This window comes from Bos grunniens, chromosome 21 (assembly GCF_055505025.1).
Source record: "Bos grunniens cultivar Pamir isolate PY7600 chromosome 21, Bosgru_T2T1.0, whole genome shotgun sequence".
Classification (NCBI taxonomy): Eukaryota; Metazoa; Chordata; class Mammalia; order Artiodactyla; family Bovidae; genus Bos; species Bos grunniens.
Window position 1 is genome coordinate 50,008,181 of NC_141185.1, and position 25,971 is coordinate 50,034,151.

General features: G+C 48.6%; 1 protein-coding gene across 4 annotated transcripts in view; it reads right to left on the bottom strand.

Moving 5' to 3' along the window:
• ACAN (aggrecan) overlaps positions 1–25,971 on the bottom strand; it is a 68,704-nt gene that overhangs the window by 30,442 nt on the left and 12,291 nt on the right. For 2 of the 4 annotated variants that reach the window (XM_086364627.1, XM_086364625.1), the window contains exons 2-8: positions 9,473–9,549; positions 8,467–8,571; positions 6,819–7,202; positions 5,328–5,502; positions 3,897–4,024; positions 3,323–3,616; positions 1,655–2,059 (exon numbers count right to left, since the gene is read on the bottom strand). In XM_086364627.1, the coding sequence (XP_086220753.1) occupies positions 1,655–2,059; positions 3,323–3,616; positions 3,897–4,024; positions 5,328–5,502; positions 6,819–7,202; positions 8,467–8,571; positions 9,473–9,542 (1,561 nt within the window). In that variant the 5' untranslated portion in view covers positions 9,543–9,549. The remainder of the gene's footprint in view (positions 1–1,654; positions 2,060–3,322; positions 3,617–3,896; positions 4,025–5,327; positions 5,503–6,818; positions 7,203–8,466; positions 8,572–9,472; positions 9,550–25,971) is intronic. The other 2 variants (XM_086364628.1, XM_086364626.1) reach the window with 1 other exon arrangement.

Below are 25,971 nucleotides of genomic sequence, written 5' to 3' on the forward strand. Positions count from 1 at the left end.
TGCATGAACCCCCACTCACTCTGCCTCCCCTGTTGCATTTAACTGGACACACATTGGTTTTTGATACTTCCCTGGGTGACTGGTCAGTTTACATCCAGTTGTAGATGGATTCCTAATCTGAGTCTCCCCTACATTCTTATCCTGTCCTGTGTTAGATGCTCACCTATCCATTGGCACCTTTATGGGTGGCAGCCACGTGGAGGGAGTGAGGGTCTCTCCAGCCCTGAGCCAACCCGGGACACAGTTATTGTTGGCCTTACCCTCAAACTTCTAAGCAATTCTTCCTTCTCAACATACTGTATTTACCTGCGTGATTCAGGCTGACATCTCACTTGGTGCATCATGGGAGTGAAGGTGGATGGTGGTGGCCATCTGCCCCACCCCCAGTGGAGACACTACCAAGGTCCTGCTGGAGGCCACCCCAGTACGTCTTTCCTATTCATGGACTCGAGTTTTGGAAACAGCCAAGTTCCATGTGATGTGACATCCCAATTATTCAAATATTTATTTATTTTTTTGGCACCTGGCATGTGGGATCTTAGTTTCCTGACCAGGGATTGAAGCCACGCTTCATTCATTGGAAGTGCAGAGTCTTAACCACTGGACTGCCAGGGAAGTCCCCATCCAGACATTTATTGAGCACCTGAAACAACACCATCCCAGAACCGAGGTGGCAAACATTTTCTGGAAAAAGCCTGATAGAACACATTTCAGACTTTGTGGGCTAAATGGGTTTTGTACATCTACTTGATCCCACCCTGATAGCCCTAAACGGCCCTAAATGGCTACAGACAACATGTTACCAAATGGGTGTGACTTTGTTCCAGTCAAACTTTATTTGTGGACATTAAAATTTGAATTTTATGTAATTTTCACAATACATCACAAAATGTTATTTTCTTTGGACTTTCCCCCTCAACTACTTAAAAAGCTTTTTAATTCTCAGTTCATGGGCCACAGAAGAACTGAACATGGGCTACAGCTAGGTTTGGTCCATGGACCACAGTCTGCAGACCTCTGTTCTGGAGGGCCAGTGTTGTGAGAAGCCCTGAGGGTACCTATTGCAGCCGAGTTCAGCGGCTCTATTCTGCAGAAGTGCCTGTTGGGGCAAGGAGGGCCCATGGGCAGAAGAGCCCTGGTTTTCCTTTGCCCTTCACCTCTGCCTGTTGATACATTCTTTGGTTTTTACCTCTGACTTCATTTGAAGGAAATGCTTTGTGACAAAGAGCCGCACACCCATAAAAGAGCGTGAGCACCAGTGGTGTGGCCCATCCCCTTTGTTTCTTGTTTCACAAGTGAGGAGAGCTGAGTCTGAGGGGAGGGACACTTGTCTCACATCCCAGGTGAAGTTGAAAGTACAGAAGAACCTCCACCCAGGTGGCTCAGTGGTAAAGAATCTGCCTGCCAGTGCAGGAGACGCAGGTTCGATTCCCTAGGTTGGGAAGATCCCCCGGAGAAGGGAAATGGCAACCCACTCCAGGATCCTTGCCTGGAGAATTCCACGGACAGAGGAGCCTGGCGGGCACAGTCTGTGGGGTCGCAAGGAGTCGGACATGACAGAATGACTGAGCACTTCCTGCACTGCACACAGAAGACCCCAGACCAAGCCCTTTCCCCAGCCCTGGATGCAGCCCCTTGAGCAGCGGACACTTACCCCCTGGCAGTCGTGGCTGCCCAGGGACCTCAGCCGCACCTGGGGCTAAGGTCACCTGCACGACGAGGTCCTCGCTGGTGAAGGCCGTGGGGGCTCCCAGGCCGGGGGTGGACTCTCTGGGAAAGGCCCAGGGCCGGGTGGCCTCTTCAGTCCTGTTCTCTACTTCGGGGAATGCAGTGGCCCTTACTTCAGGGACAAACGTGAAAGGCTCCTCGGGTTCCGGGGCGGTGGGGGAGACTTCAAAGTCGGGCTTTGCCGTGAGGATCACGCTGCCTCGGGCTTCACCCTCAGTGATATTTCGGGGCAGGGGCAGCTCCACGTCAGGCCAGGTCACCGTCTGGATGGTGATGTCCTCCTCACCGCCCACCCCGAAAAAGCTTTCTGGGATGTCCACAAAGTCTTCACCTGGGGCAGGGGGCAGAGACAGGCATTAGTGCTTGGCCTGGGGCTGGCCTGATGGAGATGAATATCAGATGCTCCCCTCCTCTGCTAAGAAAAGAAAGCACCTACTGTGTGCCAGGCACCTGGCTGGGTCCATTGCTGGAGACCTCAATGGCTTGAGTATTTATTATAGGAGTTCCCTAGATTGCAAGAATATGCAGTCACCATAGCACAAGACCCTGACCAATCAGCTCACTGCTTATTAAAACCATCTTATTCCAATATCCCTTCCTGAGTAATGCCAGCCAGTTGCTTCCTTACCTATCTTGTGAGCACCTGCTGAGGCTCTGATGTTAGAACTAGCCAATGGGACAATGTAAATCAATTAGAAAGAGAAACGAAAAAATCTTCCCAAAGATGCAGGAGCTCATGAAATTGATGAAAGTGAGAGAACTGCCTGCCTCAGTCATGAACAAATAAGCCACTTAGTAATGAATAAAGAGAGCATTCATGAGGATGCTACAACTGCAAAAAGGGTGGTGGGAATATTGAAAAGTGAAGAGAAGCTTTTGGGGGTAATTCTAATTATTTTTGCACAAATAACCCTAGACAGTGTAAAATACAGGATACAAACTTTTAAAAAAGTTTTAGTCTAAATGTTCACAATAAAGTCCTTGTCAAAACCTTTTTCCCACTCTTAAGTAACACTATGGCCCTCATTTTGAAGTGAATTCAATTAAAAAGGGTAACTGCAGAGAGGAAGGTGGGAGGGAGGCTCAAGAGGGAGGGCACATGTGTATACCTATGGCTGATTGTTTGACAGAAAGCAACTCAATTCTGTAGAGCAATTATCCTTCAATTAAAAAATACTTTTAAAATTTAAAAAAGGGTGGATCACAGCGCCCTCCTGTGGCGCACAGTCTCAAGTCAGGCCCCCACATCTTCCCATTAGACAGATAAGGAAAGTGACGCTCCAGGGCCTTGACTTTGTCACAGCTGTCCAGGAGTGAGTGGCAGAGACGTGATTCAAACTTGAGAAAACAGTCTCTGAATATCATGTTTCCCCCCAGTTCTGGGCTGATGAGATAGGACTGGGTACACTGCAGGCTGCAGTGATTCTAGCTTCCCGAGGAATCCATGAAAATAGGGGGTGCCAAGACATGGGGTTCAGGTACCCAGTGGACCCTTGAAGGAGGTAAAACCCAACTCCCCATTCTAAGATTTCATCCTCTGGGTCCCCATTTCGGTGGCATGCTCCCCACCGAAATGCCTCCAGCCCAAACCCACCTGTGTAGCAGATGGCGTCATAGCGGGATGAAGGGTCAGGGTAGCCCGTCTGGTTGGCGTGCAGGTAGACGGTCCTCACTCCCAGGAGGTTGCCCCCGCAGTTAGGCCGGGCCTTGGAGATGGGGTATCGCACGCTGCGGTCAGCCAGCCAGCCGGCGCTGCACATGTCCATGCCACCCTGCCAGGCCAGGTAGAGTTGGCCCGTGGTGGCCAGCCGGGCGCCCAGCCGCCGGCACTCGTTGGCTGCCTCTTGGAAGGTGAACTTCTCCGGGGATGTTGCATAGAAGACCTCGCCTGCAAAAGACACAGCCAGGAGGGTAAGGAACTCCTTCCCACGTCTGCCCTGAGTCCCCAGGGAGATCCCCAGGTTCCTCTGAGTTTGGTCTTTAACTGGGGAAAGCCCTGGTCCCACGTATCTGTATTTCAGGGATAGGATGGGGATTTGGGAGGGATATCGAGGTAGGGTATGGTATCCTGGATTGGCGCCCTGCCCAAGAGGAGGCCCGCGTGACCCCGGGAGTCGGCAGGAAGAAGGGGCTGGGTAGAGGCTCGTGGGAGGGCGGGGCGGCCTCACCCTCCATCTCCTCCGCGAAGCAGTACACGTCATAGGTTTCGTTGGTGTCCCGGATGCCGTAGGTTCTCACGCCGGGAAACTCGTCCTTGTCTCCATAGCAACCTTCCCTCGGCGTGTGGATGGGATACCTACCGGGAACCCAAGGCAGGGATGTGACACTCGGGGGACGGAGGGGCCCGGTGACCTGTGTCCTTGTACCCTCCTCCCTTGTGGGAGGAAGCGGTGACTTACTGATGTGTTTGCTGGGATCTGCTGAGATCTGTGGGCTACTTGTTTCTACAGATTTTTCCCAGCTTTATTGAGATGGAGGTTTTCATCACTATTGGTGACAGAAAGCGGCGCCTTTTACTAAATATTTATTGGTACCAAACATGTTCTATCAGGGGCTTGCAAACCTTTTCTGTAAAAGGATGGACAGTAAATGTTTCAGGTCTTGCAGGCCAGAGGGTCTCCACTGTGACCCACCACTCAACCTTGCCATCCTAGTGCAAACGAAGCAACCACAGACAAAATAACAAGCGGGGCTGTGTTCCCATAAAACTTTGTTTACAGAATCAAGGAGTGGGTTGGACTTGACCCATAAGCCATAGTTTGCTGAACTTTGCTCTGTATCATTGGAGTCTCACATCAACCTAAGAAGGAAAGTGCTATAACCACTCTAAACTATAAGAAAGTGGGGGCCAGAGATGTTAAGCAACTTGTTCAAGGTCACACAGCCTCTAAGTATCAAAACTGGGGTTTGAGGTATATAAGTACCTCTTGTATCTGAGGTGTGGTCTCTTGCACTATGCTAGGCTGTTGAATCACCTTGCCCTTTTTTTTTTTTTTTTTTTAATGGTTAATGGCTTTTTTTATCCTGAGATCTTTTGCCTATCCCAAGATTACAGAGCTATTTCCCTTTGTTTTCTTCTTGTGGCTTTGTGGTTCTGGCTTTTGCATTTGGAGCTTTGATCCACCTCGAATGAATTGTCTCATCTTGCTTTTACAGGCTTGCTCACATGATTGCCCTCTAAGGCTCTGTCTGTCTTGCTGGGCAACCCACCCATTCCTTAGCAGCTGTGCTCAGGGAAAAATGAACCAAAAAGCTTAATTTACATGTGTCTTGCCCTATTAAAAACAGAATAGAAAGTGGTTCACAAAAATATGTAAACACCAAAATTTAAAAAAGATGTAAAGGGAAAAATGAGTAGGAAGAATAATGATGTATAATTTGCATGGAGAAAATGCTCACGTAGAGCTATGCTGCTAGTGATCACTCATCCACCACAGGACAGAGGACCAAGGATTTGGGACCTGACCTCGAACTGGCCAAGGCATCTGTCTAGCCCCAGCCCAGGCTGGCCTTGGTGTCATCAGGCTGGCACCAGCTCAGTGCTGGTCGGCGTTCCAGTCCGTCTCCCACTCCACTCCGATGGTGGCCCCGGGGCTCACCTCACAGTCTGATCGGCCAGCCAGCCGGCGTCGCACTGGTGGAAGCCGTCCTCATAGGCAGCCTGCAGCTGCTCGGGCGTGGCGATGATGGCGCTGTTCTGCAGGCAGGCCCGCTGCGCCCTGTCAAAGTCCAGGGTGTAGCGCGTGGAGATGGCTCTGTAATGGAACACGATGCCTGCAAGACACAGGAGAGCGAGAGGGCAGGTCAGTGCAGCCTCCTCTCATCCAGGCCCTTATAGAATCAGGGAGAGTCAAGGGGGCATAGAGACATCTGGGCTGGGCCTCCAGCTGATGGGTGAATCCCAGCTCCATGTCTGCATGGGGTGCTTCTGCCTTTGCTAGAACATTTCTATTAACAGGGAGCTCATTACCTTATAAGGCATCTTTTTGGAAACCTGTGATAATTCTGATAATCAGGTTATTTGATTTGGATCAAAATCTGCCTTCCTCATAATTTTTCATGTCATTCCAGGACCCCATATTTGCTTTGCAGAAAGATGCCCCCTCCACCCAGGGCCATCCCAGTGAGAGTCTTGTTTAAGGCATAGGTAGGAGCAGACTGCCTTTCAGAGAGTGCTGAGCACCAAAGAATCAATGCTTTCGAATTGTAGGGGTGGAGAAGACTCTTGAGAATCCCTTGGACAGAAAGGAGATTAAACCAGTCAATCCTAAAGGAAATCAACCCTGAATATTCATTGGAAGGACTGATGCTGGAGCTGAAGCTTTAATACTCTGGCCACCTGATGTGAAAAGTCAACTCACTGGAAAAGACACTGATGCTGGGAAAGATTGAAGACAGGAGGAGAAGGGGGAAACAGAGGATGAGATGGCTGGATGGCATCATCAACTCAATGGACACGAGTTTGAGCAAACTCCAGGAGATAGTGAAGGCTTCTCTAAGCCTGGCATGCTGCAGTCCATGGGGTTGGGAAGAGTTGGACAGAACTGAGCAAATGAACAACAACCCAACAGGAAAAACATGGTGCTGACTGAAGTCCTGAAGCCTACCAAGAACACAAGCATATTCCTTAGTCCATTGAGGGCAGGGGACCAGAAAGTCCTCATCCCTTTCTTTGGCTTCTGGAACTGGAGGTGGAGGAAGGAAAAGACATCTGGGTGGAGAGTCAGGAGATGCTCTGGCTCCCTTCCTGGGAAACTTCAGGCAAGTCACTTAACCTCAGTTTGCTTGTCTGTAAAATGGGGATGATCACAAAGCAATCGAATCACAGGATTGTTGGGAAGCACAGATTGTCATTCATTACACGTGACTGTGGCCACGGAGTATTTAATTCACTCAGAGTCTGGTGAGAGTGATGTTACTAGCTTCGTGTTACAGAGGAAGCAACTGAAGTTAAGTAACTCAACTGAGGTGCAAACTGGCAGGAGGAGGAGCTGGGGTTTGCAAGCCAGCCAGCCTGGGTGCCCACCAGTGAGGATGGCATTCTGGTTCTTTCTGTAGGTGAAGCAGGGTCCCCCCGGTCAGGCTCTCACCTTTTACCACGACCTCTAGGGTGGCCTGGCTGTCCTCGATGCCGTGCATCACCTCGCAGCGATAGATCCCGGAGTCATTGGAGCGCATGTTCTGGATTTCCAGGGTGGCGTCGCTGGGGATGGCGGGGTAGTTGGGCAGCGTGACCTTGTCTTGGTAGGCGCTGTTGACCCGCACCCGCCCTTCAGTGGCCACCAGCAGCACCACCTCCTTCTCCTTGGAAATGCGGCTCCACTTGATTCTTGGGGCAAGGGGGGCGGTGGAGGGGGCGGTGGTCACGGGGTGCATGGGGTCGATGAAGTAGCAGGGGATGGTGAGGGAGCTCCCCAGGAGGACCCGCAGCGGGGACGGTTCAGGGATGCTGACACTCAGCGAGTTGTCAGGTTCTGTGCAGGGAGACATGGGGCGGGAGACAGAGCCGTTAGTGCCCAGAGAGGACCACCCAGCCTCTCTGTCAGTCCTTCTGGAAATGACAATGTCTGTGCTGGTGCTGGGGAAGCCTCCTGTGTCATATGGAATTCCCTTTCCAGAGCAGCTTCCTCAAGACCCCCTGGTCTCTGTGCCTCAAGATGGGAACTATGGAGCCAGAAAGGATTGCAGAGGAGGCCATTGGGAAATTCACAGGTGTACCTCTTTGTTTCTCAAACTGGGGTACCCTAGGTGATGCCAAGCCATGGGATAAACAGAACCCATCTTTCTGGAGTGACAGCTTGACTCAAAAATTGGTAAAAAGTTACTTTGGGGGAGAAGCTCCAATACTTTGGCCACCTGATGTGAAGAGCTGACTCACTGGAAAAGACCCTGATGCTGGGAAAGACTGAAGGCAGGAGGAGAAGGGGATGACAGAGGTTGAGATGGTTGGATGGCATCACCAACTCAATGGACATGAGTCTGAGCAAACTCTGGTAGATAGTGAAGAACAGAGAAGCCTGGCATGCTGCAGTCCATAGGGTAGCAAAGAGTCGGACATGACTTAGTGACTGAACAACATCAAGAAAAAATTACTATGGGGAAGAAAAAATTTATACAACTTGTAAAGCTAAGATATAAAAATATCAAACACTTAAGGAGGTCTGCTTTGGGCTCCATCCTGACCTTGCAGAAGGACTAGTCATTCTGTTCTGTTGTTGGGGGCTCAGGGGCCTAGTTGGAGAGGCATCAGAGAAGATCAGACGTTTAAGTCTGCAAAGAGTCAGCCTGGGGTGGGTTGGGATATGATTAGACTCCATTAAAAAAAAACAACAACAACAAACCTAGATGGTATTGATAGGGAAGATGCAGAGAGTTTGCAAATTCTGTTAGAAGTCAAAAATCTTCCTGGTATTGGAAAGAAAGAGCCTTTGAAAAAACAGCACTTTTATGAACAGTCATACACTTATTGAACTTTTTTTTCCAGGAGAGCCTGCAGGTTGACCATAAAAATGTTTCAGATATTTGTGAGTGGCAGATACATAGCAAGGCAAGAAAGAGGGAGCCAGGAATGTTTGGGGTCCAGCCCTAACCTTTTGATATCCTGGGGGGTCACTAGCAGGCCCTTCACAGAAATATCCCTCTGAGGCTCCGCCCTAGCACAGGACACAGCATGGTTTTAGTGGTGGTAGCTCTCCAGGGCAGGTTCCTCCCAGGTGGCACTAGTGGTAAAGAACCCACCTGCCGATGCAGGAGACATAAGAGACTCAGGTTCAGTCCCTGGGTCAGGAAGATCCTCTGAAGGCGTGTGTGGCAATCCACTCCAGTATTCTTGCCTAGAGAATCCTATGGACAGAGGAACCTGGTGGGCTACAGTCCATGGGGTCACAAAGAGTCAGACAATACTGCACTGACTGATCACGCACACACGGTTCTCCAGGGACAACTGGAAGTGACAGCAGCACCCAGCTCTGCAGTTTTTAAAGCTCTCAACCAACCCTCATGAAATGGTTGGCCTGTGTGGGCAAATCACCCCAGGGTATAGCCAGCTGGGTATTCAAGGGTCTCAGGGAAAGAGTACAAGTGGAGACTCATGGATCATATGTCTAAATATTTAAAAGCTATACATCAAGCCAATAGACCAATAAATTATTTTAAAAATTGTTCTATCTTCTTATTTGACAATGATACCTTTCAAAATGAAAAACCAGATTCAAATTTAGAATTCTTGGATCCCTTAGAGTTTTGCATTGGAATGTGGTGGCCACGCTGGAGGAGAGGGAATCAGGACCCCTTTTCTTCCCTCACAGCTCTGCACTGTGAAGGGTCTGTATTTATCCAGGCCCTCACAACCCAGCTCTGTCCACACCCGAACAGCCACCCCTTCACCTCTCCCACTGGCCTTCTGGTGGCTCAGATTGGTGATGGTGGGTGGTCCTTTCATGGAAGGATGGACCCAGAGGAGCAAACCATGCAGCCCTGGAAATGACTTGGGTCCAGCTGGACAGGGAATTCTGGGCGTCCTGGGTACCCAGAGGGAGAATAGAGCAGGGTGGACACATATCACTGGCCCTACAATTCCTTACTTTTAGGGAATGTTGGGGCTGTGGGAGAGTCAGAGAGGGGGGCCTCTAAAGTGATGGCCCAGATCAAGCACCAGGACTATCAGTGCCAGGCTTGGTCTCCAACCCCCGAGTCCAGTCCTCAGTGCCTGCCAGGTAAATGAGACACACGGGGATGTCCTCACCTGAAACTTCTACTGAGATGGCTGCTGTGATGACCCTCAGAGTCACAAACACCAAGAGTAAAGTGGTCATAGTTCACCTGGAAGAGAGGGGAACAGAGATGTCATTCAGAGGTTCAGATATGGTGAGGTGGAGGGTCACGCGTCACATGACAAGTGTGATAAAGTCCTCATCCATGGATCTGAAATCACATCAAGAGAAGGAGGCTAATTTTAAAAAAGTGATAATGATTATACTTGAACAATGGCTTTATGGATAATTTTATTTTGCACTTTGGATTTTTTTTTCATGTTTTATAAAGTGTCTATGATAAGCATGTATAACTTTTGTGATTAAATAAAACAACAGATATTTATCTAAAAGGCTATAAAGAGTTGGACACGAATGAGCGACTTAGTGTATAAACACACACACACATTAAGGATTATAAAATATCCTCAGCTGATCTACTGTTTATCTCACCTATGTGCAAAGAAAAATGAGGTTTTATTGGAAAAAAAAAAAAAAAACCTATAAGGAGGCTGCATTGTGATCTGAGCGATATCTTCTCCAAGAATCCTGTCCTCACAAAACCTTCATGGATTCCTCAGTTTAATTACCAGTGTGAGGCTGTAATTAAATTTATCTCCTCCTGCGTTTTCTAGGGAACCTCTCATCTTCTAACCAGTAAAGTCTCATCCTAAAGGATCCCTGTGATGGTTGATTTTATGTGTCAATTTGCCTGATCCATGAGGTGCTCAAATATTTGGTCAACTATTATTCTGGGTGTGTCTGTGAGGGTGTCTTGGGAAGAGATGAACATTTAAATTGGCAGACTAAGTGGAGCAGATTGCTCTGCCAATGGGGGTGGGCCTCACCTAATCAATTGAAGGCCCACATTTTTGCCCCAAATGGCTGAACCTTCCCTAAAAAGAGATAATGTCTTTTGCCTGATGCTCACCAAACTGCCTTCAGACTTAAACAGAAACATTGCTTCTTCTTGGTTTCAAGGCTTCATACCCTGGCTCTCCTGGCTCTCTAGCTTGCCAAGTGAAAGTGTTAGTCACTGAGTTGTGTCCAACTCTTTGCAACCTTATGCTCTGTAGTCCACCAGGCTCCTCTGTCCATGGAATTCTCCAGGTGAGGCTACTGGAATGGGTTGCCATTTCTTCCTCCAGGGGATCTTCCCGACCCAGGGACTGAACCTGGGTTTCCTACATTGCAGGCAGATTCTTTACCATCTAAGCCAATTTGTTAGCTTGCCAAAACCCTTCACAATCATGTGAGCCAATTCCTTAGAATAAATCTCTTTCTATATGTATACGCACAACCAAATAGTTCTGTTTCTCTGGAGAACCCTGCCTAACACAGTTCCCCAGGCCCAGAAAAGTGACACGAGTTACCCTGTCTCCTTGATAAACTCTGAACTTGCCATCAACTCCAAATTCAGGAACCTGTGTGTTTTTGGACAGAGAATGTACCAAGATTTGGGGCACAATTCAGGGGTCTCATTCAAGTCAGGGGAAGGATGCTCACCCAGATTGCTCTGTGGGATATGTGCTAAGTCGATTCAGTCACGTCTGACCCTGTGACCCTATGGACTGTAGCCTGCCAGGCTCCTCTGTCCATGGGATTCTCCAGGCAAGAATACTGTGTGTTGCCATTCTCTCCCCCGGGGGTCTTCTTAACCAAGGGCTTGAACCTGCCTCTCTTACATCTCCTGCATTAGCAGGCGAGTTCTTTATCACTAGCACCATGAGAGAAATGACAGCCCAGGACCCTTGAAGCAACCCCTGTTGGCCCAAACAATGACTTCATATGAATTAGAGAAAACAAACTTTCCTTACTGTCATCTGTTGGAAAACTGTCCCGGAAAGTATACTGATCTGTGATGACAAAACGTAAAGGGAACCCCCTGCGTAACTGGAACCCTGACTCTGAGCGGGCCAGAGTACTCAGGCCTCAAGAAGACCCATCTGAATTTACAAGAGATCAACCAGAGGGATGGTTCTCAAATTGACTACACACTGACATCACCTGGGCTTCAGCCTGGTCCTCAGACATTTTAAAAGCTCCCTAGAATGTTCTAAAACGTGGCCAGGGCACTGCTGGCTAGAGAGTATGTAGTCACACTGCGGACACTTGTGACTTGCACCCCAGGACACGTGCCCTAAAGACAGGAAGGGAGCTTTCACAGGCTGAGTGCAATGCCCAACTGAGGCTGCAGCCAGCGCCCCTGACCTGGACTCTGTCAGCGTCTGATGACCCAGTAGGAGTCTCTGTTGGCTCAGTCACCATCAGCTGTGGCTGGATGGATTTGAGGATGAGAGGCTCTGAGGTTCCCACCCCTAGAATGTGGGGAAGGGAGTGGGTAGGGCCAGGACTCTGGGGACCCTCGTGGGTGACCCTAGTCTGTCATTCTTCTAAAAAAGTTTTTTTTTCTTTTTAGATGTATATATATATATATAGTGGACATGCGTTTGGGTAAACTCTGGGAGTTGGTGATGGACAGGGAGGCCTGGCGTGCTGAAGTTCATGGGGTCGCAAAGAGTCGGACACGAGTGACTGAACTGAACTGAACTGATATATTTTTAATTTGGCTGTGCTGGGTCTCAGTTGCAGCATACAGGATCTTTATTTGTGGCATGTGCGATCTAGTTCCCCGACTAGGGATTGAACCCAGGCCCCCTGCACTGGGATTGTGGAGTCTTAGCCAATGGACCACCAGGAAGTCCCTTAGCTTGTCATTTGAGTGATCTTTCCACAGCTATCCTTCATTCATTCCACGTACAGCAGGCACCTGAGGGATGAAAGGGTTGTCTGTGTGGGTGCTGCTGGGGGCTCAGAGATGAAAGTGTGAGGCGTAGGATGAGTAGGAAGTCTGGAAAATTCCAAAGGCTTAAGAAGCAGCCCCTAGCTTCTGAGGGATTTTTCTCCTTAGAAGCTGCCTTTAAAAAAAAAAAATCTCTGGGACTCCAGGTTCTGGCTCGTGAGGGGCCTTTTCCTCAGGCCCAGTGTGATCCGACACAGCCAAGAACTATTTCTCCGGAGGCTAAAACAGTCAGGTGTCTCCTCCTCTGTGAGGAGGGGGCTAGACTTGCAGGGCCCTCTCTTCCTAGAGCCTCAGGGAAAGCGTGTCCAGACAGAAGGCCGCCTGTTCTTCTTCCCTCAGAACACCCTTCACTGGGAAGTTCTCTGTATGTTTTCAGAGTTGTGTTTCTTCCCTCGCTCTCTGAACAAGCCTGACATTGTCCGGGAAGCAGTGGTTCTCTGTGGGGCTTGGGTTTGCTCTGTTTTTCTCCCTGGCTTCGGCCAGGAATGAAAAGGGCAGGGAGTGGGCATTGGCGGTGGTGGTGGTGGGCGGGGGGGACGGGTTGTGGGCAGAGAAATTAATTTTATTTCTTCTTTTTTTTTCAAGACAAACTTTGGGATAGAAATATCGTAATAAATATGCTCTTGTGTTTGTGTGTGTTTTCTCAGCTGTAAAGAAAATAGGGAGAAATTCCATTCTGTCTGGATTCCAGTGTGTCCAGGCCTCACTGAGCCTTTATGTGAGGAGATGGACTCTGCCAGTCCCCACAACAGGGCAGCCTTTCTGCAGGGGAAATGGAGCTGGATGGTGGCGATGGGATTGGGAGGCTGGGGCTGAGGACAGGGGAAGGGGTTGTCTAAAATGGAGGGAAAGAGGGGCTTGAGGAGCGGGTGAAAGTTGGAGGGTCTGTGCAGAGCTTCTGTGGGCTCCATGTGTGTGAGGTTGGGCTCATTACCAAGGAACTGGCTTTTTCAGGACAGAATTATTAGGAAGTTTGATGGGGGAAAGAGAGCATGCTAGTGCTTTGAACCTGAGCTCAGGCCATGTGTGTGTGTGTGAGAGAGAGACAGACAGACACACACAAACCCATAGTTGAACGTATGGAAACCCTCCACCTCCTCATCAGCTAGACCCTATCAGATGGCTACCAACCCAGTCAGGGCTTTGACCTTTATTCCATCAGATTATGGGGCTGAATGGGAGGGGCTCACCTGCCTGCCCTGAATTCTTATTCCAGCAACATGCCGCGGAGACCCCTAGACCTGTATCCCAGTCCTGCTCGGCACCTCCTGCTTTAATAACCAAAGATCCATCTCCATGGCTATTTCAGAGACTAAGCAAGAGAATGTGCCAGGCAGACCCTGCTTCTGAGGGCGGGGGCTGTGTCTCTGGCTCGGCAGCAAGCCCAGGGTCTGGCACTCAGCAGGCATCTGTCAGCACCACTCTCTTCCCTCCTCCCTAGAGTCAGGCCTGGGTGAGCCTCTCAGAATGTGGGGACTGGAAGAGCGTCTAGTGGTTACAGGGAGGCTTCTTGCCCTGGGATGAGGGTTGGATGAGATGACTTTCCATAAAGGATAAAACTGCCTTTGCCAACATCACCACCCTACCACACATTTGGAAAATAAGGAACTAGAGAAAATAAATCACCATCATCCTCCATCCTAATCCAACCATTGTTCGTGTTTTGATAGTTTTCCTTCTGGTTTTTTTCCTTAGGCATCCACTTGCGTTTTGTGGAGTTGTAATCTTTTTGCATCCTGTTTGCTTTTTCCACACAGCATGGTGAATCAAATGACTTGTTTTTGGTTCCTTCAGAACTGACGGATGGCTTTGGGGCTGTACAATCACGACTTTGCTGCTGGGAATCCTGTCTACATGGCCGAGGCAGGTGATCTTCAGTCTCTAATTGAACAGGAAGTGCTCATTCATTCTTCACGGGGTGACCCCCGCCACAGTTAGTGTGTTAGTCGCACAGTTGTTTCTGACTCTTTGCAACCCCGTGGACTGTAGCCTCCCAGGTTCCTCTGTCCATGGAATTCTCCAGGCAAGAATACCGGAAAGAGAGATTTTAAACCCAGAATAGGGAAAGTGGCAGGGATCCCACATCAAGGACACATCTGGCCAGACTGACTCCAACTGCAGCTGCTAATTTCCCACATATTCTAAATAGACATGGTGGGAAGGCGTGGAAAAGGGGAGTCAGGAAACTGACTCCAGGTGAACTCACACAAGCCCTCAGTTTTCTCATCTGCATGCTGGAATCAGAATGGGACATGGTGAAGATAATTTTCATGGATGCTAATGCTCATTTTATATTTTCTCCTCTTTCTCTTCTCTCTCTTTTGCTTATTCTCTCTCCATCTGTATCTTTTTCTAAAAAATAGAGTTGATTTCCTTATTCCTATTGTATTACTTGGGCTTCCTTCATGGCTCAGATGGTAAAGATTCTGCCTGCAATGCAGGAGACCTGGGTTTGATCCATGGGTTGGGAAGATCCCCTGGAGGAGGGCATGGCAACCCACTTCAATATTCTTGCCTGGAAAATCCCCATGGACAGAGGAGCCTGGTGGGTAAGTCCATGGGGTCACAAAGAGTTGGACACAACTGAGTGACTAAGCACAGTGCATTGTATTACTTGCTTGGTTATCACTACAAATTAAATTCTGCAAATGTTTTCCTGCTTTCTGGGCAATTAAGTGGGTCCATTGGAAAAAGCTGTGGCAGCAGGTTGGGGGTGCTGCAGAGCGACCTTTCAAACCCATAGTTTTGTCTAGGATTGGCCTCAAGCAGCCCTGTGCTAAGACAGAGGGCACAGTGAGGTGGGGAGGGAGGGTTTTCCTCTGAGTTGCTTATATTCTTGTAGATGGAGACATATCTGTACCTAGAAAATAGCAGGCGTGTGAGTGGGTGCCAGGTCCTTGATGCTGTCTAGAATGGCTGTGTGACCCCAAGTGTAGTTTTTGCATCTTTGACAAAACGTAGCATGGGAGAATTGGCCCTGGAGTTCTCTGAGACTCTAAGTGCCAGCTCCACACAGTGCAGAAAAGAGACATTTGATATAGGGTCAGAGTCGGTCACATCTCACCTGTCACAGCCTCCCCCCGGGTTAGAAATGAGCTCATCTCTTGTTCTGATCCTGCACCCAGATCAGCATTCCCTGGGAAGGTTCGAAACCACTGGGAAAGATGCCCCCCTGTGCCCTCCACATGCTGGGGAAGATGTAGGGGGCAGCAGAGGGATGCAAAGAGGGGAGCTGTGTGGTTATGAGTATCATGCCTAAGTTCAGAGGTATTAGGCTTTCAGGGGAGCCTCAGGCTCTCAAGGGAGGAGCAAGGTTCAAGTGGAGGAATCAGAAGAAATCAAGAAATGATCAAGAAAAGAAATCAAGAAATGACACAGGTCCAGGGACTTCCCTGGTGGTCCAGGGGCTAAGACTCCACATTTCCAAAGCAGGGGACCCAGGTTCGATCCCTGGTCCGGGAACTAGATCCCACAGGCTGCAATGAAGATTAAAGATCCCGTATGCTACAACTAAGAGCCAGAGCAGCCAAATAAGTAAATAAAACAATAAATTAGTTAATAAAAAATAAAAAGAAAGACATGTGTCCAGAAAGTGTCACATCTGGTGCCTGTGTATGTGTGCTCCCAGTTGTGTTCAACTCCCTGTGACCCCACGGACTGTAGCCCACCAGGCATTCTCTACTAATGTGGGCTCGCCTTCGAGTGGTGCCCGTGGCTTGGGTCTGGCCCTCCTCTTTCTCTTCCTTCCTTTTGCTCACGCAGTTTGTTCCTTCCAGAAGACTTTATATCTGTAGAACAGCTCTTCATCTGACCTAATCATAGCCTTTTCTGAATCCAGGGTAAATACTACCTCCTGGGAACTTCCAGATACCTTGGCCTGAAACCATCTCCTTTCTGCCCATGTTCTTTGTCATTCCTTGTGGTTACCTCCAACTAATGAACAAACACATGCCAGCTTGTGATTTCTTTCCCATCGTTGTTTTAAACTCCCAGGCTAAGCACTTATGGGGGGTGTATGGGTGGGGAGTGGGGCTGTGTAGTGAGAAGAAGATGACTTTGGAGTCACAGGCATGTGCTTGTGTGTGCTGAGTCATGTCTGACTCTTTGTGACCCCATGGCCTGTAGTCCACCAGGCTCCTCTGTCCATGGGATTCTCCAGGTAAGAAATACTGGAGTGGATTGCCATTTCCTCCTCCAGGGGATCTTCCCGACCTAGGGATCGAACTCATGTCTTCTGTGTCTCCTGCATTGGCAGGTGGATTCTTTTACCACTGAGCCACCTGGGAAGCCCTTGGAGTAACATAGATTCTGTTGAATTGCAACTGTGATACTTACATGTGAACATAAAACCTTGGCCCAATTATTTAACCTCTTGAAGGATCAATTTCCTTAATTCTAAAGTGCTGATCAAATAGGATCTATCATATAGGATTTCTTTAATTCCCTGGAGAAGGGCATGGTAACCCACTCCAATATTCTTGCCTGGATAGAGGAGCCTGGTGGGCTACAGTCCATGGGGTCTCAAAAAAGTTGGATATGACTGAAGCGACTTAGCATGCATGCTCTGTGTGGCTTTCAGTAAATTCTGTCTCCTTTCCTAAATCTTATCAGACCGGATCCTCCCTGGCTGAGGTGGGAGAACAGCTGCATTGTGTACACACATCATGGTCTTCAATCCATTGTGGGTGTGCTGAGCACCTAGTGTGGGCACCAAGCACTGGGCTCTGCACATCATAGTCCCTCAACCAACGTGAACTGACTTGATAGAAGTTATACCCGATAGAGTTCATGCCTAGATCTAATTGAGATGATGTCCCATGTGTGGATGGTCATTTGATTTGCAATGACAGCAAACAGTGGGCTCCCCTACAACTTGGTTAACTTAGGGCTCATGACTATATTCACCCCAAGCCTGGGTATAGGATGATAGTTCAAATAAAAGTCTAGATTGCTTAAGTGAGATGCTGATACTGCTGGTGTCCTCTCCAGTGACCCAAGCCTTGTCACTCTCAGAGCTGCCCCATGTTCACTGAATGAGGCCAGCCATCCCTGTTCCACCCTTAGGCAACAGTGAGCACCTTACAGCCAAAATCAGCTTATACTGTGGTTTCACAGACAATCTAAAGACTGCCTTTATTGGACTTCCTTGGTGGTACAGTGGATGGGAATCCTTCTGCCAAGGCAGGGGACATGGGTCCAATCCCTGGTCAGGGAAGATCCCACGTGCTGAGGCGCAACTAAGCCTGCGCACCACAACTACTGAGCCTGTGCTCTAGAGCCCGGGAGCAGCAACTTCTGAAGCCCATGTGCTGTAGAGCCCGTGCTCCACAACGAGAGAAGCTAGCGCAATGAGAAGCCTGCAACAAAGAGTAGCTTTCACTTGCTGCCAGCACAGCCAAAATAAATCAATAAATAACAGCACTGATTTTGGTTGGCTGAAGGTGTGAGTAGGTTTGCAGGTAAAGGCCCTCCCTATGGAGGTGGGTGACAGGCACAGTGGGAACCCAAAAGGAGTAGTTCTGGTTCAGGGCACAGTGAAGTGTTAGTTGCTCAGTGGTGCCCGAGTTTTTGTGACTCTATGGACGGTAGCCGGCCAGGCTCATCTGTCCATGGGATTTTCTAGGTAAGAATACTGGAGTGGGTTGCCATTTCCTTCTCAGGGGACTCAGGGATTGAACCCGGGTCGCCTGCTTTGCAAGCAGATTCTTTACTGTCTGAGCCACCAGGGAATCCCACAGTTGTTTTTAAAAAACATCAGTTTCTACTCTCTCTGGCCTTTCTGTCTTGATTTCCTTCACTCACTGAAAAAGGTCCTTGCTAGTAACAACTGCTTGACCTGGATCTACTGTGATGAGAGATATGCTATTCTTCTCTCTGGGGTCCACTTTGAACCCAGGAACCATGCAATTTCCTGAAATAGCCTAGTCTCAGTTTCCTAGGAGACCATATGGTCTGGGAGAAGGTGAGTACGTTAAAACTACAACCTGAATTCATACCTTTGACTCATCTAAAATATAGATGAGCTTGAGAAAGTTTCTTGACAACTCTGGCCAGAATATCCATGAATGATGGCTCTGGAAATAGCTAATTTCCAGTTAGGAGGAGAACAGGGAGTGATGACTCCCATGACAAATTGCTCTAAATGTCTTATTTCCTCTAAATCATCAAACAGAAGTCCTTTTGTTCCCTGAGCAGTCTGATCTGTTGGGTGGGGTGGTAAAAGGCATTGGGAGGAAGGAAGCTTATATCACATTGGAATCTTGAGTGAGCCAGGGACGTAGAGCTCAGATCAGAAAGGACCGTTAAAACGAATCTTGGCCTATATTTCATGGCAGAACAGGACGAATGCTCTTGGAGTAAAGTCCAGCCCCTTCTCATGTTCTATTAAGTCCCTACATTCTATGCCCTCACTCCTGCTCACACCACATCATACCTCTATTCCCAGCCACATTCTAGCTATTTCTTGAACATAAAAATGTGTTTCTTTTTAATGGCTTTAGTTCCTTCTCTTCCTTCTTCCTGGTACACATTTCTGGATCTTTCCCTCATTGGCCACTTCCATCATTCTAGCTTCAGTTCAAATGTCCCTTCCCTGACCACCCTTTCCTGACCCCTACCCAGTACCTCCTATCACGTCACCCTATTATTGTTTATTTATAGCATTATCATTACTAGAACTTCCTGCACTTTTCCATTTGCTTGTTTATTATTTGTTTCCTCTACTAGAATATACATTCCATGAGGGCAGGGACTTTTGTCTGTTTTGCTCACTACTATCCCTGGGGGCTCTGGAGAAGGCAATGGCACCCCACTCCAGCACTCTTGCCTGGAAAATCCCATGGACGGAGGAGCCTGGTAGGACACGACTGAGCGACTTCACTTTCACTTTTCACTTTCCTGCATTGGAGAAGGAAATGGCAACCCACTCCAGTGTTCTTGCCTGGAGAATCCCAGGGATGGGGGAGCCTGGTGGGCTGCCGTCTATGGGGTCGCACAGAGTTGGACACGACTGAAGTGACAGCAGCAGCAGCATCCCTGGGGGCTCAGATGGTAAAGAATCTGCCTGCAATGGGGGAGACCCAGGTTTGATCCCTGGGTTGGGAAGACTCCCTGGAGAAGGGACTGGCTACCCACTCCAATATTCTGGCCTGGAGGATTCCATGGACAGAGGAGCCTGGCAGGCTACATACAGTACACAAGTTTGCAAAGAACTGGACACAACTGAGTGACTAACACTATACCTACTTAGGCTTCCTAGGTGGTGCAGTGGTAAAGAATTCACCTGCCAATAAAGGAGACAGAGGAGATGTGGGTTCTATTTCTGGGTCAGGAAGATCCCCTGGAGAAGGAAATGGTAACCCACTTCAGTATTCTTAGAATATTCCATGAACAGAGGAGCCTGGCAGGCCACAGTCCATGGGGTCACAAAAAGTCAGACACAACTGAGCACCCACACACACATACATACTTTAGGTGTCTGCAACAGTGCTTGGCACATAGAAGGTATTCAACACATATTTGTTGAATGAATGAATGAATGAATGGTGCTTCATGAATGGGCAATGTCCCTTCTGGATTGTTTGGGAACAGAAGGAGCACTAAGCTTAAGACTGATAATAACTGTTGCAAATCAACTGATTTCAAAGCATTCTTGCCTCCTCAACCCTGAAACACATTAGAAGGCCTAGGAGGAGTTTTAACTCTGAATGCGGGTCAGGGGTAGCCCGGAACATACCATGGCCCATGGAAACATCCATTTACCCTCGTCTCCTACTAGGAGAGGACCAAGACTGGTCAGCATGGATCTGGGGACCACTAAGCAGGGAGTGGTGGGTGACCCAGGAGATAGAACCCTGGGACAGAACAGAACTCAGAGTCATCTAACAGCCTGATGAAGGCTGTGTATTTAAGGAGCTGGGAGTGAGCCAGGTCCAGAGCTGGGAAGGAAGGCCAGCCATGATGGTGCTTCTTAGGATGGGAGATTGCACCCAAACCTGGCCCCAAACCATAAGACCAGACCAGGGTGGGCACCAGAGGGAAGAACTCAGCTCAACATCACCAGCCTTTCCCCATCACTCCCACCTCTCCTTACCCTCGACTGCAAATTCCCAGTAAAACCAGTTTAAAATGGAGAGTGGTACATGGCACAGTTTAAAATGGAGAGTGGTACATTAATGGCTCCCGATTCACTCGCCCAGGGACACTGAGCTTTGCCCTGTTCTCTGTGTGGAAAAAAACTGGTACTTGGGACCTGCCCCTTCCTGTTCTCAGCCTTCCATTCCAACCCGGGATCTTGGAGGTTTTCTCTGCATTAATTTCAGACGTTGTGTAAATATCAGACCTGGGAGTTTGGAAAAGAGTAAGTATCCTTCAGCCCAAACTTTCCATCAGGCACAAGAACCTTTCCTGGGGCAGGAATCTGGGGCCAAGAACTGAGTTCCCTCCAGTTGGCGCTGACCACCAACCTGGCAGGACAGAGTGCTCCTTCCTGTAGGAGTTTGGGAAGGGGCTAGGGGACCCAGCAGGACTCATCAGGGGCCTCCCTTGGTGGGAACTGAGCCCAGGTTTCCAAAACTATCTTTGGTAAAGCTTTCTGACAGCTGAAGGTCCTGGCCAGCAACGACACAGGCGTTTGGGGTTACAGATGAATTCCTGAGCAAAGCAGAGGGCCAAGTGCCTAGGATGCAGCTAAAAGGAAACAAAAGGGCAACTAGCCCAACCCCTTAAACTCCGGGGGCAGATGCCCAGGTTCTTGGAGTTTAGTCTAGACTTGGGGTCTAGTCAAGAGTAAGAAAGAGGATGGGCCACTGGAATCAAGCCTCATTCTCTTGACTGTAGTTGCATGCCCTAATTCTAGGACTGGGAAGACGTCATAGAGAACATTCACTTAGTTCCTTTTGGGTCAGGCTTCTCTTTGAGAGCCACTGGATGTTGTGGACCTGGCTCCCAGAAGGTAGTCTCTAAGTCTTTATTTACCTGGGGGCCTTGGGCCACACTGGATTGTCTGTACTAACAGTGTGATTTACGGCGGGGGTCTTGGGTCATGTGATATCAACTTGACCTCTGGAAGGACTGGAAACTAAGGTCAGCATGTGGGTGGTCAGCCATGTCTACATGACCAACCCACAGTGAAAATCCTGGACTCAGGTGAGCTTCCTGGGGTGGCAACACTCTGTACACATTGCAACCCATTGTTGTTGGGGAAGTAAAGGTTGTCCACGCAACTCCCTGGGACAGCGCAACTGGATGCTCATGCCTGGTCTCTCTGGGACCCTGTCCTGTGTGGCTCTTCCCTATGTTGGTTTTGATCTGTATCCATCTGCTGTGATAAATAGTAACTGTGAGTGTAACAGCTTTGCTGAGCTCTGAGTCCTTCTAGTAATCAACTGCACCACAAGGAGGTCTTGGAAACCTCCTGAAACTTTCTGCTCCACCAGGTTAGTTCGCCCTGCCCAGGGGGGTTTAGCGTGGTCCGGGTACACAGCAGACAAGCCCGCTTCTCCCCATGGCCATCCTTCAGTGACACTGCTTTCTCTTCTTGGCGCATATGCTCTGAAGAGCTGAGCACTCTTTTTTTGGCCCTCATGTGGACGGAATCATTGCCTTTCATCTGGAAAAGTTCCAAGGATTTCCTGGCTCTCCTCCCTCCCTCTTTTCCTCCATCAAACACCCATCATGTGGAAAACTCTGCAGCGGGTGTTGAGGAAGGATCAGAGTGGATCTGCCGCTGGGGCTCACTGTGTGAGGCAGGAGGTGAGATGTGTGAATAAATCCTACAGCACCAGAGGGGAGCCTCTCTCAATGAGACCGCTCCACAAGCTAAGACATAGAAATCACTCCTGTTTTGGGAGGACCTGGGAGAACTGTGAAGAAGAGATGGCTTTTGAACTGAGCCTTGAAAGATGTGACGAAGGGGATGACAGAGGAAGAGATGGCAGGATAGCATCACCGACTCAATGGACATGAGTTTGAGTAAACTCCGGGAGATGGTGAAGGACAGGGAAGGCTGGCCTGCTGCAGTCCATGGGGTCGAAAAGAGTCGGACATGACTGAGTGACTGAATGATGACAATGGGCCTGTGGAGGTAGGGGAAGGGCATTCTGGGAGGGTCACATGAATAAAGGTATGGTAAAAGGAGTGGATCCAACTGGTGTAGGATCACATACAGTTAGAAACAAAGCTGGGCCAGATTCTGAAGAGCCTCCATGATTGGGCTAATGAGTTTGGTTTGGTTTTGTAGGTGATGGTGGGGGGCTGTCTCAGGGTTTTGGGGAATGCCCTGATCTTAGGTGTGTATCAGGAGGAAACCACGGCCCCCAGTATCTCTGCTTGCTCTGTGAAGTTCCCATTGCCATCAAGTGCACCCTCCTCCCTCACAGCAGGAGTGCATGCGGCCTATAGCATTTGTCTGTTTCTGCAGGAAGACTGCACCCACTGGGCTATGCACTGGGCTTGTCCATCCTTGGGTCTCCCTTGTCCATGAGCACCTACCCTTCCTCTCAAAATGGCTATAAATTGAAGGTTGAGCCCAAGCTGGGCATGGTGCCCAGCAGCAGTGTGAACAAACAAATCATATCATTCAAGGTTCACAATCGTCCTGGGAGGGGCTCCGTTACTGGTCCTGTTTTTAGAACGGAGGATACAGAGGCTCAGAGCAGGTAAATGACTTACCGTAAATCCTGTAGCCAGGGAACGCTAGACCCAGAATTCAAACCTAGATCGGTCTGACTCCAAAACCAGTGCTCCTAACTAGATCCCTGCTCCCCACGTCCATGCTAGGGATGGGGGCACGTGCTGAGAATGGAACCTGTCACGGGTTTGTTCTTGTCACCCAACGAACTTTGATAATCTGTGCAGTGAAGGGACATTTGTGGTGTGCCTCCCACATGGGGAGACTTCACATTTTGACTCAAAGCACCAAGGCGCCTTGGGGCGGTAGAATGCGCTCAAAACCCAGAGACAGGCAGAGAACTTGCTCTCTGAACTCCTCACAGACCTTTCTGACTCTTGATTTGTTTCAGAACAATTGGAGGAGAGCTGCAAACATTGACATGATAAGATGTTGCACCCCTTTCCCGCTTCCTCCTTTTCCAGCTGTCTCCCATGTGTCCCCAGTTCGCTGCCAGCTGCTCCTGGTGGTATGACTATGCCCTGCAAGGCTGTCAGGACTGTGGTGCCTATTAGCCTCCTGACGGGATGCCAGAGCAGCGACCTTCATGAAAACGCCTTCTAGGGATTCATGCTGTCTGCTGCCTCCCAGCTCCTCCTAGTCAAGGTTTCTTCCTCACGAGAAAGCCAACTTTCCTTTTTCAAAGAATTGATTCTTTTTTTTTTTTTTTTTTAAGCTGTGGTAAAATACAAATAGGGCTTCCCAGGTGGCGCTAGTGGTAAAGAACCCACCTGCCAGTGCAAGAGACGGAAGAGACGCAAGTTCGATTCCTGGGTCAGGAAGAGCCCGTGGAGGAAGGCATGGCAACCCACTCCACATGGCAACCCACTTCAGTATTCTTGTCTGGAGAATCCCTTGGACAGAGGAGCCTGGCAGGCCACAGTCCATAGGGTGGCGAAGAGTCAGACATGACTAAAGCGACTTAGCATGCATGCAAAATATAAATAACATAAAATTTACCATCTTAACTATTTTCAAGTTCAGATATTTTATCATTCAGTGGCATCAAGTGCATTCACACTGTTCGACAACCATCCATTCACATTGTTCCACCATCCATCTTCAGAATTAATCTTGCAAAATGAAACTCTGTACCCATTAAACAAGAACTCCCATTTCTGCTTCCCCCAGCCCCTAGAAACCACCAGGCTACTTTCTGTTTCTATGAATTGGGCTTGGACTACTATCTCTCCGTCTGAGGAGGCAAATCTATACTGCTGTCTGGCACAATCTTTAGAGATCATTGTGTGCTATTCCAATTGGAATTTTTCGCATCCAATTTTTTTCTGGAATATTTTGTATATCCAGGGAGGCCTTCATGTACTCAGGACTCTCTAGGGTACCACACTGCCTCCAGCATCCTGGGATGCTTTCACATACCCCAGCAATGATCTGCATCTTCAGGGGGTTGGGCTCTAAGGCTGCACACAAGCTGGAACCCAAGTAGGATCAAAACTCCCCTTGAAAATCTCTTAAGAAAGGTGTCCTGGTGGAGTCCTCCCACTAACATTCTCTCCCAATGAGTTGAATGCAATCATCTTTCTTCCATTACTGCGTGGGACTGTTGTTTCTTTATCTGAGAAGAAGATAAATTTGTTGGCTTGTTAGGAGGGCCAGGATGTATGAGAAATACATATTAAACACTAGATGCATGTGTGATACCTCAAGATCCTCATGCTCTGAGAGGAACGAGGGGACAGAGGTCAACCCTGGGGACAGCAAATTTGAGCCCCTTGTTTCTGCCTCACTGGGGACGTGGAGCCATTAGTGGAGTGGCTGCAGAGTTTCTCACTAAAGCATGCTCTCTCCCAGTGACTGTCACTGCACTGTAGCTGCTTCAAACTCGGGAGAGCTTGATGCCAATTTCCCTTGATGGAAAAATTCACCCGCAGCTGCACAACCAGTAGATGTATGAGGACAAGGAACCAGGGCTCTCTGCATCATGTGACGAGCAGACAGCACTCTCTCCCATCTAAGCTGTGGGCTCTCCTGAAGGTCAAGGAAAACTTTGCATTTCTCCTTTTGTATTCCCTACTGTGTTCAATAGAGAGCCTGGCATGTAGAAGATTCCAATTATGGAAAAACTGTTTACTTACTTAGAAACACATTCACCTTATATGACGGAGCACAAAAAAAAGCAAGTTGCAAAATAATATGTAGAATGAGACTCCATTTCATTTTTATGTAAATCTATTCATGGAAAAAAGACCACAAAGATATACAGAAATGTAACTCTGGTTATCTTCTGGCGGAGAGTTTGCAGTCAATTTTAACTTTTTTCATTTTGAAAGTTTTATTTCCTAAACTTTCTATGTTGTTCACTATTTTTTTTTAAAGGAAAAATGTTTCTAAAAAGAAAATGAAATTTTATGTCCTTAAAAAAAACTTCATTCAAGACAATCACAGAAGAGAATAAACTCCGGTCCTGGAGGCCATTAGGAGAACTGGAGTTTGTGGGTCAAAGCCAACAGACTCCCCAGTGACCAATGTGACAGCCAACTGGGGTTGGGGCGGGTGGAGAGGAGTGTATCAGTGGAGAAAGGCAGAGGGAGAAAGTTCTTTCCATGTTAGAAGTCTTGGAAATCTGCTGGGAAACAGAATTTTCTTCTGTCCCAGTGTTCAACAGACTCTGGACCCACGGTCTTTCTAGCTCATGGCTCCCTCTCCTGGAGGTGTCCCTGAATCTGCCAAATAATCCCCATGAATCAAGGGCATGATGTGCAGGAATAAACAGGGCTTTACACATACACCCTGAAGGACGAGCCCCAGACTGAGGGACAAGCTCTGTGGCTTCTCTTTCTTATGCTAAATGTCAGGGCCTGGTCTGAGAAATTCTGCCTTCTTTCTAGGCAGAGTGTAGGAAACCATGAACTTTACAATCAGATAGTCATGAGTTCAAGTTCTGGAGTTCAAGTTCTGGCCCTACCACTTAACACTGTGCCTCGGTTTCACTATCTTCTATCCATGGGATTCTCCAGGCAAGAATACTGGAGTGGGTTGCCATGACCTTTTCCAGGGGA